This window comes from Hyperolius riggenbachi, chromosome 2, assembly GCF_040937935.1.
Source record: "Hyperolius riggenbachi isolate aHypRig1 chromosome 2, aHypRig1.pri, whole genome shotgun sequence".
Lineage (NCBI taxonomy): Eukaryota > Metazoa > Chordata > Amphibia > Anura > Hyperoliidae > Hyperolius > Hyperolius riggenbachi.
The window spans coordinates 575,657,904-575,676,535 of record NC_090647.1 but is presented as its reverse complement, the minus strand read 5'-3'; the positions used below and the strand labels follow the sequence as shown (position 1 = coordinate 575,676,535).

Genomic DNA, 18,632 nt, shown 5'->3' with positions numbered 1-18,632 from the left:
GCTGTCCTTAGATATCACCGTGACATGACCGGCTGGAAATTCAGGGAGTACAGGATGACCTCCAGGTATAGTTATAGAGTTTGGGGGGAAGGGGAGGAAATTGTGTATAATATTTGGGCGTCAGGATAACAGGACCAGGTGCTCTCCCAGCTTCTCATTATTAATAGCTGCAGCCATTTCCTCATCTGACACCTCGGCGTTTAGCTGTTCTCTAGACTCATCCGAGAGGTGGGGGGAAATATCAATAAGAAATGAGGCAGCTTCAGCTCTAGATGCTATTCTATCGGGACTGGTATGTGTCTGATCATATTGGTGGAAGGTATTGTAGAGCAATTGGGGGTTAGTTGCTTCAGTCCCGATCGCTGGCCTCATTTTGTGTGTCCTGTTTACATGTCACTAACTGCCCTCAGAGGAGCTCACAATCTAATCCTACCATAGTCATAGTCTAATGCCCTACTGTATTATTATTATTATGTATTCATAAAGCACTGACATATTCTGCAGCACATCACAGAGTACATAGTCATGTCACTGACTGTCCTCAGAGCTCACAATCTAATTCTACCATAGTTATAGTCTAATGTCCTACCATATTATTATTATGTATTTATATAGCACTGACACCTTCTGCAGCACTGTACAGAGTACATAGTCATGTCACTGACTGTCCTCAGAGGAGCTCACACTCTAATCCCTACCATAGTCATAGTCTAATGTCCTACCATGTTATTATTATGTATCTATATAGCACTGACATCTCCTGCAGCACTTTACTGAGTACACAGTTATGTCACTGGTTCGCCTCAGAGGTGCTTCAATTACATTTATGATGTTTTAATTATGAGTAGCTAACATCATAGCTCACAATAGTCCTGAATGTGATAAGTGACAGATGAGGGGGAAATAGACAGGCTTAACTCTCTAAACACATACAGGGTGCATTTCTCTGTTTTTCTTCTGTCCTGTGCAAGGGTTTAGGCCCACTTTAAATGCTCACTGGCTGCTCTGTCTTCCTATGATTAATAATGGAGGCTGCAGTTAGCTGACTGACCACAAGATGGCCAACCCACCTCCAGCAGCTGGAACGCAGACACCGGAGATAAAACCACAGAGAGGAAGTAATGACAGGCCGGAAGTAAATCAGGGATTTCCCCGCGCTGCAGACTGAGAGGTGAGAGGGGAACTTATATTTGTAAAATAACTCAGTTATAAATAATATTATCAGAGTGAAAAGTGGGGAAATATTTTTTATTTGCAGCCAACACAGGGTGAGGGGGAGGAGCAGATAGTGGGGGAGGGGAGGAGCACATAGTGGGGGAGGGGAGGACAGGTATTGGGGTGAGGGAGGAGCACATAGTGGGGAGGGCAGGTATTGGGGTGAGGGAGGAGCACATAGTTGGGAGGGGAGGACAGGTATTGGGGTGAGGGAGGAGCACATAGTGGGGGAGGGGATGACAGGTATTGGGGTGTGGGGAGGGGCACATAGTGGGGGAAGGGAGGACAGGTATTGGGGTGTGGGGAGGAGCACATAGTTGGGGAGGGGAGGACAGGTATTGGGGTGAGGGGGGGAGGACAGGTATTGGGGTGAGGGGAGAAGCACATGCTGGGGGAGGGGAGGAAAGGTATGGGGGAGGGGAAGAGCACATAGGGAGGGGAGGAGCACATAGTGGGGGAGGGGAGGACAGGTATTGGGGGGAGGGGAGGAGCACATAGTGGGGGAGGGGAGGACAGGTATTGGGAGGAGCACATAGTGGGGGAGGGGAGGAGAGGTATTAGGGAGGTGCACATAGTGGGTGAGGGAGGTTGGGGAAGGTATTGGGGTGAAGGGAGCACATATTGGGGGAGGGGAGGACTGGTCAGCGGTGGGCTCCCCAGTCCCTAAGGACTCTAATACGTGATTGCCTCAGCTGTGCGGCTGGGAGAGAAGGGGTTACTTACCTATAAGTCCGATGTCTTCTATGCGTTCCAAACGTCTTGCACGCGTCCTGGAAGACTGACTACCGCACACTTCCTCCTTCCAACTTGAAATAGGAAGTGCGCAGTAGTGAGTCTTGCAAAGCGTCCAATAACACGCATGCAAGATGTTTGGAATGCATTGAAGAAATCGGACTTATGGGTAAGTAACCCCTTCTCTCCCAGCCGCACAGCTGAGGCAATTAAGTCTCATTTCAATCATTAATTTGAGTCCTTCGAGCCTGGTGAGCACAACCCTAGGACTGGTATTGTGGTAGGAGGAGCATATAGTGGGGGAGGGGAGGACTGGTATTGAGGTGGGGAAGTGTTTAGCGTAGAAGGACATTCTGTGCACTTCCTGTCCGTCACATGAAGCGGATAGACACCCCCTGCAGACGTCACTGGAGAGGTGAGGAGGGTTCTGGGAGTGTCACATGACTGGAGAGGTGAGGAGGATTCTGGGAGAGTCACATGACCTTACCTTCAGTCTCTCCATACAGAGTTTCCCTTCTGTGAAGTCTGGTGACCATCGCGGTGCCTCTGAGAGACACGAGAAGCCCACAACATCCTCACTGATCTGCTGTCGGGGTGAGTTGAGCATTAGCAGGAATTATGGGACAGTATCCAGTGACAGCTAGTGATTTGTATGGTGGTGACTGTATCATTCTGTGTGTCAGGTTCCTATAAGGAGGCTCATTGTCTCATCTATTTCTCCATGGAGGAGGGGCAGTATATAGAAGGACACCAGGACCTCTACAAGGAAGCCATGATGGAAAATCAGCCGCCCCTCACATCACCGGGTAAGAGGAGACTTTAATTTCTTGTACAGGAGAGAGCAGTACTTGGGGTCCACCTAGATCCCCCATCATCTGATAAACACATAGAGACAATGTATTCAGTCAGTGTGTGTGTTTCCTACAGATGTATCCAGTAACAGAAACCCACCAGAGAGAAGTACCGGTCCTCTTTATTCCCAGGATTGTCCACCTAGATCCCCCATCATCTGATAAACACATAGAGACAATGTATTCAGTCAGTGTGTGTGTTTCCTACAGATGTATCCAGTAACAGAAACCCACCAGAGAGATGTACAGGTCCTCTTTATTCCCAGGATTCTCCACCTAGATCCCCCATCATCTGATAATCACATAGAGACAATGTATTCAGTCAGTGTGTGTGTTTCCTACAGATGTATCCAGTAACAGAAACCCACCAGAGAGATGTACAGGTCCTCTTTATTCCCAGGATTCTCCACCTAGATCCCCCCCCCATCATCTGATAATCACATAGAGACAATGGGTATCATTCATAAAGCATTTCCGCATGCGGAAATGCTTAACACCGGTGACTTTCCCGACCACTCAGCATAAGCCCCATTCATAAAGGCTCTTTCCGCATGAAAAAGTGACAGAGCGATACATTTCCGCCTTGTGCGGAGTTTTTCTAGATTAATCTAGAAAAAGTAACAAACACATCCATTCATAAAGATTAGAGCAAGCGGTATCCGGAAGGAAAATACTGCTTGCTCGACAGTAGCGATAGGCGGGCCGAATACATATAAATGAATGGGAGGGACCTCCCAAGCAGCATCAGACAGAGCAGCGCAGGGAGGGAATCGGGCAGCTTTTAAGTTTCCGCATGCCTACCGCCACGCTGCCGCCAGCTTCCTCCAGAAAACCTCCGCACTTCTTCCGCAACAGGCAGACTTCTTTATGAATGGCCACCCAGAAGTCTTAATTACCGGTTGCGGAGAAGAACGGTGTTTTCCCGCACTACCGACAGCCTGTTTATGAATGATACCCAATGTATTCAGTCAGTGTGTGTGTTTCCTACAGATGTATCCAGTAACAGAAACCCACCAGAGAGATGTACAGGTCCTCTTTATTCCTAGGATTGTCCACCTAGATCCCCCATCATCTGATAATCACATAGAGACAATGTATTCAGTCAGTGTGTGTGTTTCCTACAGATGTATCCAGTAACAGAAACCCACCAGAAAGATGTACAGGTCCTCTTTATTCCCAGGATTCTCCACAGGATGATCTCGCCCCCCTCGGCCATTATCAGGTAGGTGGGACTGGGGGTCTTCAGAGGCTCTGAACTGTATTATATTATCCTTCTGCATGTGCTGTTATCTGTGTTCACAATTTACATTATCTCTCATTGTGTGCACTTAGGGTGGAGAACTGATACATGTAAGTGCTGTGGTTAAAGAGGAAGAAGAGACGTATGTGAGGAGTGATCATCAGTCTATGGAGGAGGGAGACATGAGGAGGACAAGTAAAGAGGTAGAAGAAGAGACGTATGTGAGGAGTGATCAGCAGACTATGGAGGAGGGAGACATGATGGGGACAAGTAAAGAGGTAGAAGAAGAGACGTATGTGAGGAGTGATCATCAGTCTATGGAGGAGGGAGACATGAGGAGGACAAGTAAAGAGGTAGAAGAAGAGACGTATGTGAGGAGTGATCAGCAGTCTATGGAGGAGGGAGACATGAGGAGGACAAGTAAAGAGGAAGAAGAAGAGACGTATGTGAGGAGTGATCAGCAGACTATGGAGGAGGGTGACATGATGAGGACAAGTAAAGAGGAAGAAGAAGAGACGTATGTGAGGAGTGATCAGCAGTCTATGGAGGAGGGTGACATGATGAGGACAAGTAAAGAGGAAGAAGAAGAGACGTATGTGAGGAGTGATCAGCAGTCTATGGAGGAGGGAGGCATTATGAGGACAAGTAAAGAGGAAGAAGAAGAGACATATGTGAGGAGTGATCAGCAGACTATGAAGGAGGGAGACATGAGGAGGACATATAAAGAGGAAGAAGAAGAGACGTATGTGAGGAGTGATCAGCAGTCTATGGAGGAGGGAGACATGAGGAGGACAAGTAAAGAGGAAGAAGAGGAGACGTATGTGAGGAGTGATCAGCAGACTATGGAGGAGGGTGACATGATGAGGACAAGTAAAGAGGAAGAAGAGGAGACGTATGTGAGGAGTGATCAGCAGACTATGGAGGAGGGTGACATGATGAGGACAAGTAAAGAGGAAGAAGAAGAGACGTATGTGAGGAGTGATCAGCAGACTATGAAGGAGGGAGACATGAGGAGGACATATAAAGAGGAAGAAGAAGAGACGTATGTGAGGAGTGATCAGCAGTCTATGGAGGAGGGAGACATGATGAGGACATGTAAAGAGGAAGAAGAAGAGACATATGTGAGGAGTGATCAGCAGTCTATGGAGGAGGGAGGCATGATGAGGACAAGTAAAGAGGAAGAAGAGACGTATGTGAGGAGTGATCAGCAGTCTATGGAGGAGGGAGACATGATGAGGACATGTAAAGAGGAAGAAGAAGAGACATATGTGAGGAGTGATCAGCAGTCTATGGAGGAGGGAGGCATGATGAGGACATATAAAGAGGAAGAAGAAGAGACGTATGTGAGGAGTGATCAGCAGTCTATGGAGGAGGGTGACATGATGAGGACAAGTAAAGAGGAAGAAGAAGAGACATATGTGAGGAGTGATCAGCAGTCTATGGAGGAGGGAGGCATGATGAGGACATGTAAAGAGGAAGAAGAAGAGACATATGTGAGTAGTGATCAGCAGACTATGAAGGAGGGAGGCATGATGAGGACATGTAAAGAGGAAGAAGAAGAGACGTATGTGAGGAGTGATCAGCAGTCTATGGAGCAGGGTGACATGATGAGGACAAGTAAAGAGGAAGAAGAAGAGACATATGTGAGGAGTGATCAGCAGTCTATGGAGGAGGGAGACATGAGGAGGACATATAAAGAGGAAGAAGAAGAGACGTATGTGAGGAGTGATCAGCAGACTATGGAGGAGGGAGACATGATGGGGACAAGTAAAGAGGAAGAAGAAGAGACATATGTGAGGAGTGATCAGCAGACTATGGAGGAGGGAGGCATGATGAGGACAAGTAAAGAGGAAGAAGAAGAGACATATGTGAGGAGTGATCAGCAGACTATGGAGGAGGGAGGCATGATGAGGACAAGTAAAGAGGAAGAAGAAGAGATATATGTGAGGAGTGATCAGCAGTCTATGGAGGAGGGTGACATGATGAGGACAAGTAAAGAGGAAGAAGAAGAGACATATGTGAGGAGTGATCAGCAGTCTATGGAGGAGAGGGACATGATGAGGACAAGTAAAGAGGAAGAAGAAGAGACATATGTGAGGAATGATCAGCAGTCTATGGAGGAGGGAGGCATGATGAGGACAAGTAAAGAGGAGGACAATGTTACAGAGGGCAGAATAGGTGAGTAATCAGCAGTAATATAGGATAATGTGGATGGTTATTGCTGGTGTGGCTGTATTGCTGCTCACAGACTGGCCTGATTCGGGGTTATGCTCTGTAGACTTGTTAGATTTTTGTCATCTCAGCCACTCCCCACCACAGGCCATTTTACTCTTAACACCAAGAGACATTTTTACCTTTCAGTGCTCCTCCCATTTATTTTGCCATAGCATTATCACCACTTATCACTACTATGTACATTACTGTGCACAGATAGGAGGGGGGGGGGGTTAGTGTTACCGGTCTGTAATAAGCTGATAATGGTCACTGTACATTACTGTACACAGATCAGTCACAGCAGGGGGGAGTTAGTGTTACTGGCCTGTAATAAGCTGATAATGGTCACTGTACATTACTGTACACAGATTGGTCACAGTAGGGGGAGTTAGTGTTACCGGCCTGTAATAAGCTGATAATGGTCACTGTACATTACTGTACACAGATTGGTCACAGTAGGGTGACTTAGTGTTACTGGCCTGTAATAAGCTGATAATGGTCACTGTACATTACTGTACACAGATTGGTCTCAGTAGGGGGAGTTAGTGTTACTGGCCTGTAATAAGCTGATAATGGTCACTGTACATTACTGTACACAGATTGGTCACAGTAGTGGGAGTTAGTGTTACCGGCCTGTAATAAGCTGATAATGGTCATTGTACATTACTATGCACAGATTGGTCACAGTAGGAGGGAGTTAGTGTTACTGGCCTGTAATAAGCTGATAATGGTCACTGTACATTACTGTACACAGATTGGTCACAGTAGTGGGAGTTAGTGTTACCGGCCTGTAATAAGCTGATAATGGTCACTGTACATTACTGTACACAGATTGGTCACAGTAGTGGGAGTTAGTGTTACCGGCCTGTAATAAGCTGATAATGGTCACTGTACATTACTGTACACAGATTGGTCACAGTAGGGGGTAGTTAGTGTTACCGGCCTGTAATAAGCTGATAATGGTCACTGTACATTACTGCCCACAGATTGGTCACAGTAAGGGGGAGTTAGTGTTACTGGCCTGTAATAAGCTGATAATGGTCACTGTACATTACTGTACACAGATTGGTCACAGTAGTGGGAGTTAGTGTTACCGGCCTGTAATAAGCTGATAATGGTCACTGTACATTACTATGCACAGATTGGTCACAGTAGGGGGGAGTTAGTGTTACTGGCTTCCTCCTCCTCTCCCTCCCCCTCCTTCTTCTTCTTTATCTTCTTCTTCTCCATTTTCTTCTTCATTTTCTTATTATTGTTCTTCCGATTGTACCCAACCAAATTTTTTTTCCTTTCGAATGTTTTTTTTTTTTTTTTCCTGCAACAGCATAGCTAAATTTGTGGCGTAATAGCTAGCGGCGCATGGCAGCTGCACCTTATTCTGTGGACCTTGGCGTTGGGAGCACAGATAGCAGGAGGTTAAAGCAGTGGCAGCAGGAGGAGGAGTAACCTGGGGCAGCATACAATATAATAGGCCATGGCACCTAGCGGTGGAACCCTGGTTGAAATTAAGTAGCGGGAGGTTCCAGACTGCAGTCCTGAAGCCCACATTGTGTCCAATACACAACTGGGACAGCACAGTTTTCAACCCAGACACCTCAGAAATTATTTTTTTCTACAACAAAAAATAGCTATTGTAGTGGCGTGATAGCTAGTGGCGCATGGCAGCAGCGAATAATTCTTTGGACCCTGGCAGTGGAAGCACAGACAACAGGAGGTGAAAGCAGCAGGAGGAGGAGGAGTAACATGTGGCAGTAGGCAATAATAGGCCATGGCACCTAGCGGTGGTACCATGCTGTAAATATAACACCAAGAAAACAGCAGGAGGTTCCAGACAGCGGTCGTGAAGCCCACATTGTGTCCAATACACAATTGTGACAGCACAGTTTTCAACCCGGACACGTCTAATTTTTTTTTTTTTTTAACAACAAAATATATAGCTATTGTAGTGGCATAATAGCTAGTGGCGCATGGCAGCAGCACATAATTCTGTGGAACCTGGCGGTGGGAGCACAGACAGCAGGAGGTTAAATGCAGCAGCAGGAGGAGGAGTGACGAGTGGCAGCAGGCAATAATAGGCCATGGCACCTAGCAGTGATACCACAGCACATACAAAAATAAACAACCGTGATGTTCCAGGAAGTGGTTGTACAGCCACAGTTGGGTTCTCCCCTCAACTTGGACAGCACAGTTTGCATCCCAGACACCTTACAATTTTTTTTTTTTTTTTTACACAATTACAGTAGTAGCTATTTTGATGGTGTAAAAGCTAGTGGCAGCAGTGCATAATAGAGTGGAAACTGGCGGTGGGAACACAGACAGCAGGAAGTTAAATGCAACAGCAGGAGGGGTAACATACATGGCAGCAGGCAGCATAGGCCATGACACCTAGCGGTGGTACCACAGCACCTAAAAAAAACACAGGCCAAAAATAGCAGGAGACTGAAGGTTGGTGTGCAAAAAAAACATTCCCAGCCGCCTCATGTCCCCCTCTCGCCGACAACAGGGGACGGGAACGTGCCTTCAGTCCAGGCCTGGTTCATCTTTAGGAAGGTGAGTCTGTCCACAGACTCTGGGGACAGACGAGAGTGCTTCTCTGTGACCACGACACCGGCCGCACTGAAGCACCCATCAGACAGCACACTGGAAAAGGGGCAAGCCAGGACTTCCAGGGCATACTGCGCCAGCTCCCTCCAGAACTCCAAGCGCTTGACCCAGTACTCCACGGGGTCCACAGGGGCCTCGGTGTCAAGCCCGCTGAAGGACCCCGTGTAGTCTGCCACCATCCGGAGTCTGCAACTCCCTTGTTTGCTGCTCAGGGTCTCCAGCAGGCAGGAACTGACCTACTCTCCCATTCAGCCATGGGACCAGGATCATGCTGATCCAGATTTCCTCCCGAGCACGCATCTGCTTCACCCTGGGGTCCCTGCGCAGGCACCGCAGCATGTGTGCTGCCATGGGGAACAGATTGGACACAGCAAAGACATCAGGGTTGTCGGCAATGCTGTCCTCTGGCCCCTAAACCTCATCCTGTCCTCTCCACCCTCGCACCACTGCAGCTGCGCTCTGCTGTTCCCCCTCATCAGCAATGTCAGGGACCTCCTCCTCCTCCTCCTCCAGCAACTCAAAGTTCTCCTCAGAGGTGGACTGCGCAGCCGTCTACTTATCCAGCTGGGTCAGGGCCTCCTCTCCCTCTTCCATCAGATCAAACAGGGCTCTGTCCAGCAGACGAACCATGGGCACTCACTGGCAGAGGGTTGCCCATTCTCGGCTCACCATGTTGGTTCCCTGCAGAAAGGGAGCCAATACCAAGCACACCTGCTGCATCTGCCCCCACTGTGCGTTGGTGAGGGCCTGGAGGCTGGTGGTGCCAGAAACATTGGCATAAACAATGTGTCGGCTGACAGCCCTCCTCTGCTAACCCAGCCGCTCCAACATCGTCAGGGTGGAATTCCAGTGAGTTGGTACATCGATGACAAGCCGGTGTAGTGGCAGGCCCTCGCGCTGCTGCAGGTCGGCCAGGTTTGCTGAGGCAGATCGGCACACAATTTTTCTAGCCGCTTCCAACAGATTGTCCATCCCCTAGTAGGTGTGCAGGAACAGCTGCACCACCAGGTTCAGGACGTAGGCTAAGCAGGGGACGTGGGTCAAGTGTCCCCTGGTGATGGCATACAGCAGGTTGGCCGCATTGTTGGACACCACCAATCTGACTGAGGCCTTTGGGGGTCAGCCACCTCTTCTCCTGCTCCCTGAGGTTGAGAAGAACGTTGGCTGCTGTCAACTTTGTCTTCCCCAGGCTGACCAGCTCCAGCAGTGCTTGGCTGTGGCGGGCCTTCACGCTGATGCTGAGGCAGGAACGCTTGGCAGCAGGTGTGCCGGAGGAGAGACCTGGATCAGAGGAGCTTCATCTCCTCTGACCCCACGGGGTGGCACCACCCACTGGGCTGCTGCTGTGCCGATGATGGACCTGCTGCTGCTCCTTCCTCACCCACTTCCACCAGGCTGACCCGTGAAGGACAGGTAGCGGTCTATCCCGAAACGGCTGCTCCAGGAGTCCATGGTGACATGGACCCGCTCGCTCATGGTGTGATCGAGCAAACGGGCCACGTTCGCCAACACAAACTGGTGCAGTGCTGGGATCGCTGTGCGGGAGAAGTAGTGGCGGCTGGGGATACGCCACTCCGGGATCCCATACTGCAGGAGCGCTCTCATGTCACTCCCCACCTGTACAAAGGAGTATGGCAGGAGCTGGGAGCACATAGCCCGGGCAAGCAACCCGTTCAGCGCATGGATGCGCCTGAGGCCGGGAGGCAGAGCCTTGGTTACACCAGGAAAGGACTTGCTGAGCAGGGTCTGGCAGCGTTTGCCTGCACCGTGTGAGAATCCGCTGGGCTGCCTGGCAGGCAGGCAGCCTTTTGACCACTGTTCAGGTCTGCATTCTGCAGGTCTCTGGAAGAGAGACCTTTTGTCAGTATTGCAGCTTGCTGCTGAAGAATTTGGATAAACTCGTTATGCAAATCCCCTCTCTGCTCCTTTGATGACTGGCAATATAAAGAGCTATGTTTCCCAGAGTCCTTGGCTGGTCATAAGGAGTCTTCCTGTGAAACACTCCTGGAGGAGTGTCAGCCTTGCTCTTTGTTTGAAGATTAGCTTAGAGTAATTCCTGGAACTGCTCTAGGCAGGTTTCCCTAGTGCATTTAGGATTGCATATCTGTTTTGTTTGTCTGTTGCGATTGTCCTGTCCCAGCGGTGGTCGACAGGAAATCGTTCTGTGTGTCTTGGTGCTAACCGGAACAGCGGTTGTTACTGGTAGCCCCTTCTGTTCTGTCTTCCTGGATCGCACTGGCCACTTTCGCTAGTGCTGTGGATCCGTCTGATCCCCATCTCTCTGTCTCCCTGGATCGCACTAGCATCTTGCGCTAGCGCTGTGGATCCTTCTGTTCTGTCTTCCTGGATAGCACTGGCCACTTTCGCTAGTGCTGTGGATCCGTCTGATCTCCATCTCTCTGTCTCCCTGGATCGCACTGGCCTCTTTTCGCTAGCGCTGTGGATCCTATCTCTCGCTTGTTCCTGTTTTCGTGTGTCTGTCTTGTCTGCTACGAACGCTTGCTGGAGGCTCGGTGAGGTAACCGTTAAGCAAGCGCTCGCGTCCTCTGTTTCATGTTTGTCTGTCGGTGGTTAGTTAGGCGTGCTTGTCTCTATTGTGCTTATCACGTGGAGACCGCGCATAAACGCGTGCACTGTTGCGAATGAGTGCGGTGTTCGCGTTTAGCTAGCGTTTGTTATTTTCCGTATCTCCTCATTGTATGATTTGCTGTGCCTTTGCTACTCTCGTGCTCTGCCTTGCTGTAGCCTTGTGTCACGTCTGGCGATCGCACCTCTCGCGATCACGTTCCTACTTCATATCTGCTGTTGTGTGTGCATTGTCGCGGGTTGGCGACTGGATTGGTGCACACACATACAATCTGTCTCTGTGCTCATTCTCAATCGCCTCTTGCAATTGCGTTTCTTCCCTTCGTACAATTCCTGTCTGGCGTGTGTGGTAGGGCAGAGGAGCTGTTCCTCTGCACTCCACAGCTCCACCTGCCGACAGGAATTTCCCTCTACAGGTGCATTGCACCTTTTGCTGGGTTCCCGCAAATTATACGATCGTGGAGGATTTCCGCAGTGTCAGCGCACGTTTTGTGCGCTGATCACGGAGGGAATTCCACAATCGTTACACACCGGAGGATGAGGAGGCAACTGTGGAGGGAGCAGAGGAGGCCACTGAGGACTGGCTGCACTAACCAGCGACAGGAGTGACAGAGTGCGCGGGGGGGGCAGTGCGTTTCTGCGCTCCTGCTGCTGATGCTGGATGAGCAGCAGGGCGGGAAGCTGCTGTTGAAGGCTGTGCAATGGGTCTCCTGCTCTGACCACTGCCCGTGCCACTGTCCTTCACCCTCTGAATCTCCTGGAAGTCATGAAAATGCCTGGTCTGCAAGTGGGTCTGCAGGCTCGAGGTACCCATCTTGGCCGGATCACGACCTCTGCTCAGGCTGGCCCTGCAACTGTTGCAAATTGCACGGCTCTCATCCGTGTCACACACATGGAAATAATGCCAGATTGGGGATGTGAACTGCCCCCTCCGGCTTGAGGGCTGAGCTTTTCTCCCTGTGGCAGGAGGTTGACTGGTGCGGGTGGTGGTAGCGGCTGAAGCAGCAGGCTGTGGCTCCTGCCTTCCACGCCCTCTGCTGGCCCTGCCCCTGGTTGCCATGCTGCTGCGCGTCTGTGCCAGAGCCGCCTCCTCCTCCGAGCTGCCATCATCCAACTGTGGCACATAGGGACGGTCCTGCACATCATCATGGGGTTGATGTGACCTCAAGCGGTGGTGGCGGGCGGCTGCTGCTGGTGGCGGCACTGGTCTCGCTGGAGGTCTGGCTGGAACCGGTGGCCTGTGTCTGACTCTCCTCAATGGGCCGGCGACGACGACCCATCTCAAAGATGGGCGCAACACTGTGCTGCTGCACCTCTGCTCCCTCCTTCACAACTGCGGCCAGTGGCTGGCGGCGGACCAGTCACAGAGCTGCCGGCAGTGGTGGCAGCAATGGTGCCGCCTCTCCTGGTGGTGCCTCTACCTCTGCCAGTCATTGTACAACAATATACAAATACAATAAGAAAAACAAAATATATATATATATATATATATATATATATATATATATATATATATATATATATCTATATATATATATATATATATATATATATATATATAGGACGGGAATTGAGTGTAAACTTTAATAAAGAGGGGTGGGTTGGTGACAAAAAATTGTTTTTTTTTTTCTACTAGTAGACTAACAAGTCACTCAGTCACAAGGCATGAATGATAACAGGTAGTTCACTTCACTGCCAGAGACAGCGAATAAACTACAAGCACAGTATAGCAGTAGGAGAACAGAGGCGCCAGCAGGATAAAAGTGGATAAAAACTTTAAAATTTGCTGGGAGGAAGTGGTGGACTTACCTCCATAAAGCAGACACGAAAGACTCAGGCGCTACACCTGCTATTGCTGAAATTCTGTCTTGTCCCCATTTTTATTGCCTGATGAAGCGGGCTGGGCCTGCGAAACGCGTTGCACTGTTTTGGGGTACTAATTAATAAATGTGACTACTATTCAGACAGTCTTTCGTGTCTGCTTTATGGAGGTAAGTCCACCACTTCCTCCCAGCAAATTTTAAAGTTTTTATCCACTTTTATCCTGCTGGCGCCTCTGTTCTCCTACTGCTATACCGTGTCCACCCCTGGTGGAGGGGTGATCTACCCCCTTTCGCATCTACAGAGAGCGACTTCTTATCCCTGAGTGAGGACAGGTCTAATCTCCTCACCTGCCTATACAGTGGTTGCCTGTGTGGTAACCCATGTTTGTGAGTATAATTTTCTCACGATAACCTTTACTTCATTTATGCTTAACATACTACACTATATTGGGCTCTCGGTTTCTCTACTCTTTAAACTACAAGCACAGCACTTAACTGAGAAAAGAGTGACAGTCAGTGACACTAAGACTGTCTGTCACACTCACAAAATACAGGCAGCAGTCAGAAACACAGAGGCTGCCTGGCTGGAGTACTGTACTAAGTATACAACTAACAGTAGTCCATAACTAACTAGAGTGACAGACAGTGACAATAAAAGACTGTCTGTCACACAATCAATACAGGCAGATGCAGCAGTCAGATATAATCACACAGATGCTGGCCTGCCTGCTAAGTAACTAGTACTGCAGCTGCTAGTCTAACACTAAATCAACTGACAGTACAAATGTGAACTAACTGCACAACAACTAACTATTAATCCCTAACTTACCTACAGGCTAGTAGGCTAAGGCTACCTAGGCTAGCAGGCCTGCACATAGACCTAACACTAGCCTAGCACAGTATACAGTATATACACTACACTAGCTAACTGAACTATAACACTCAAATCACTATTAATCAGTACAATAAATGTGTTGAGAATGTGTAAATATACAAAAACGCTGTGTTAAACACAAGAAAAGCACGTGCTCAGACGAACAGCAGCACTGGAGATGCTCTCAGTACCACAGAGTCACAAGCAAGGACGAGATCGTCAAGATGGCCGCCGCTTTATATAGAGGAGGGAGGGCCAGGGTCCCCTCCTCTGATTGGTTGCTAGGGCCTCAGCTGGGGACTTTCTGATTGGCCCAACAACGTCATCCCCTGGATACCGCACATCATCCGAATTCCTGATCACAGGATAACCCGTGATCACGGCCGGAATTAGAGTGCAATCATGGGTGCACCTGAATTCAGACCTGTGATCGTTATCAATCATGGGATCCGAATACCGAGCCTGTGATCAGGTAAATCTAAAATGTTAGTGGCGCGCAGCTGCGGACGACGGGAAACCCAGCTACACCCAGTGACATACTGCATGTCCAGCAGGGAGGACGTCACAGATGGGGAGGGGCCCCACAGAGTCACAGAGCGGGGAGTATGTCACGGGGGAGGGGCCTCAGAACGGGGGAGAGGAGTACTTCACAGAGTCACAGGGCGGGAAGGGGGGAGTATGTCACAGAGGTGGGGGGGAGGACGTCAGAGAGCGGGAAGGGGGGAGTATGTCACAGAGGTGGGGGGGAGGGGAAGACGTCAGAGCAGGAAGGGGGGAGTATGTCACTGAGGTGGGGGGAGGACATCAGAGAGCAGAAAGGGGGGAGTATGTCACTGAGGTGGAGGGAGCGGAGGACGTCAGAGAGCGGGAAGGGGGGAGTATGTCACAGAGGTGGGGGGGAGGGGAAGACGTCAGAGCAGGAAGGGGGGAGTATGTCACTGAGGTGAGGGGAGGACATCAGAGAGCAGAAAGGGGGGAGTATGTCACTGAGGTGGAGGGAGCGGAGGACGTCAGAGAGCGGGAAGGGGGGAGTATGTCACTGAGGTGGGGGGAGGACGTCAGAGAGCGGGAAGAAGGGAGTATGTCACTGAGGTGGGGGGGAGGGGAGGACGTCAGAGCAGGAAGGGGGGAGGATGTCACAGAGGTGGGGGGGAGCGGAGGACGTCAGAGAGCGGGAAGGGGGGAGTATGTTATTGAGTTGGAGGGGAGGGAACAGGGTGGTCCATTTATATGGATACACCTTAATAAAATGGGAATGGTTGGTGATATTAACTTCCTGTTTGGGGCACATTAGTATATGTGAGGGGGAAACTTTTCAAGATGAGTGGTGACCATGGCGGCCATTTTGAAGTCGGCCGTTTTGAATCGAACTTTTGTTTTTTCAATAGGAAGAGGGTCATGTGACACATCAGACTTATTGGGAATTTCACTAGAAAAACAATGGTGTGCTTGGTTTTAACGTTACTTTATTCAGTCATGAGTTATTTACAAGTTTCTCTTTGTTTACAGCCATTGACATGTCGCCGAGATTAACAAGTGAGGAGCGGATAGAAATTGTGGTGATCTCTGGTGAATGCAGTAACCGGGTCATTGCAGCAGATTTCAATGCAAGACACCCTACGAGACCACCCATCTCCCATGCTACAGTTAGCAAACTGCTTGCTAAGTTTCCTGAAACTGGTTCAGTGTTGGATTTGCCAAAATGTGGATGCATGAAATCTGTCACTAATGAAGAAACATCAGTGGCTGTCCTAGCTTCATTCAGCAAGAGCCCACAGCGTAGCACTCGCCGCATGTCACTGGAGAGGGGCATTAGTCTAACATTCTCTTCAGCGGATATTAGCTACTCACAAATGTCAGCCTTACAAACTCAGCTACTGCAGCATCTCAACCAGGATGACCCAGATCGGCGCACTGACTGTGCAGAATGGGCAAAACAAAGATTGGAACAGGGCCCTCAGTTTACGCAGAAAATTATGTTCAGTGATGAAGCACGTTCCCTGAGTTTTTCCAGCAAGATGGTGCACCACCACATTATGGGTGTCAGGTCCGAGCATTCCTAGATGAACAGTTTCCTGGAAAGGGGATTGGTCATCGTGGGCCAGTTGAATGGCCCCCAAGGTCTCCCGATCTGACCCCCTTATACTTTTATCTTTGGTGTCATCTGCAGGCAATTGTCTATGCTGTGAAGATACGAGATGTTCAGCACCTGAAACTACGGATACTGGAAGCCTGTGCTGGCATTTCTCCTGCGGTGCTGCTATCAGTGTGTGACGAGTGGGAGAAGAGGGTACAGATACTGGAAGCCTGTGCTGGAATTTCTCCTGTGGTATTGCTATCAGTGTGGGAAGAGTGGGAGAAGAGGGTATGGATACTGGAAGCCTGTGCTAGCATTTCTCCTGCGGTGTTGCTATCAGTGTGTGACGAGTGGGAGAAGAGGGTACGGATACTGGAAGCCTGTGCTGGCATTTCTCTTGCAGTGTTGCTATCAGTGTGTGAGGAGTGGGAGAAGAGGGTACGGATACTGGAAGCCTGTGCTGGCATTTCTCCTGCGGTGTTGCTATCAGTGTGTGAGGAGTGGGAGAAGAGGGTACGGATACTGGAAGCCTGTGCTGGCATTTCTCCTGTGGTATTGCTATCAGTGTGGGAAGAGTGGGAGAAGAGGGTACGGATACTGGAAGCCTGTGCCAGCATTTCTCCTGTGGTGTTGCTATCAGTGTGGGAAGAGTGGGAGAAGAGGGTACGGATACTGGAAGCCTGTACTGGCATTTCTCCTGCGGTGTTGCTATCAGTGTGTGAGGAGTGGGAGAAGAGGGTACAGATACTGGAAGCCTGTGCTGGCATTTCTCCTGCGGTGCTGCTGTCAGTGTGTGAAGTGTAGGAGAAGAGGGTACGGATACTGGAAGCCTGTGCTAGCATTTCTCCGGCAGTGTTGCTATCAGTGTGTGAGGAGTGGGGGAAGAGGGTACGGATACTGGAAGCCTGTGCTAGCGTTTCTCCTGCAGTGTTGCTATCAGTGTGTGAGGAGTGGGAGAAGAGGGTACGGATACTGGAAGCCTGTGCTGGCATTTCTCCTGCGGTGTTGCTATCAGTGTGTGAAGAGTGGGAGAAGAGGGTACGGATACTGGAAGCCTGTGCTGGCATTTCTCCTGCGGTGTTGCCATCAGTGTGTGAGGAGTGGGAGAAGAGGGTACAGATACTGGAAGCCTGTGCTAGCATTTCTCCTGCGGTGTTGCTATCAGTGTGGGAAGAGTGGGAGAAGAGGGTACGGATACTGGAAGCCTGTGCTAGCATTTCTCCTGTGGTGTTGCTATCAGTGTGTGAGGAGTGGGAGAAGAGGGTACGGATACTGGAAGCCTGTGCTAGCATTTCTCCTGGGTGTTGCTATCAGTATGTGAGGAGTGGGAGAAGAGGGTACGGATACTGGAAGCCTGTGCTAGCATTTCTCCTGCGGTGTTGCTATCAGTGTGGGAAGAGTGGGAGAAGAGGGTATGGATACTGGAAGCCTGTGCTGGCATTTCTCCTGCGGTGTTGCTATCAGTGTGTGAAGAGTGGGAGAAGAGGGTACGGATACTGGAAGCCTGTGCTGGCATTTCTCCTGCGGTGTTGCTATCAGTGTGTGAGGAGTGGGAGAAGAGGGTACAGATACTGGAAGCCTGTGCTGGCATTTCTCCTGCGGTGTTGCTATCAGTGTGTGAGGAGTGGGAGAAGAGGATACGGATACTGTAAGCCTGTGCTAGCATTTCTCCTGCAGGGCTGCTATCAGTGTGTGAAGAGTGGGAGAAGAGGGTACAGATACTGGAAGCCTGTGCTGGCATTTCTCCTGCGGTGCTGCTATCAGTGTGTGAGGAGTGGGAGAAGAGGATAAGGATACTGTAAGCCTGTGCTAGCATTTCTCCTGCAGGGCTGCTATCAGTGTGTGAAGAGTGGGAGAAGAGGGTACGGATACTGGAAGCCTGTGCTGGCATTTCTCCTGTGGTGTTGCTATCAGTGTGTGAAGAGTGGGAGAAGAGGGTACGGATACTGGAAGCCTGTGCTGGCATTTCTCCTGCGGTGTTGCTATCAGTGTGTAAAGAGTGGGAGAAGAGGGTACGGATACTGGAAGCCTATGCTGGCATTTCTCCTGCGGTGTTGCTATCAGTGTGTGAGGAGTGGGAGGAGAGGGTACGGATACTGGAAGCCTGTGCTAGCATTTCTCCTGCAGTGTTGCTATCAGTGTGTGAAGAGTGGGAGGAGAGGGTACAGATACTGGAAGCCTGTCCTAGCATTTCTCCTGCGGTGTTGCTATCAGTATGTGAGGAGTGGGAGAAGAGGGTACAGATACTGGAAGCCTGTACTGGCATTTCTCCTGCGGTGTTGCTATCAGTGTGTGAGGAGTGGGAGGAGAGGGTACGGATACTGGAAGCCTGTGCTGGCATTTCTCCTGCGGTGTTGCTATCAGTGTGTGAGGAGTGGGAGAAGAGGGTACGGATACTGGAAGCCTGTGCTAGCAT

General features: G+C 49.9%; 1 protein-coding gene across 1 annotated transcript in view; it reads left to right on the top strand.

The window, feature by feature from the left end:
• Window positions 1-18,632, top strand: part of LOC137545330 (uncharacterized) — a 197,645-nt gene that overhangs the window by 143,422 nt on the left and 35,591 nt on the right. The window contains exons 16-18 of the mRNA XM_068266440.1: window positions 2,631-2,753; window positions 3,923-4,020; window positions 4,131-4,184. Of these exons, the coding sequence (XP_068122541.1) occupies window positions 2,631-2,753; window positions 3,923-4,020; window positions 4,131-4,184 (275 nt within the window). The remainder of the gene's footprint in view (window positions 1-2,630; window positions 2,754-3,922; window positions 4,021-4,130; window positions 4,185-18,632) is intronic.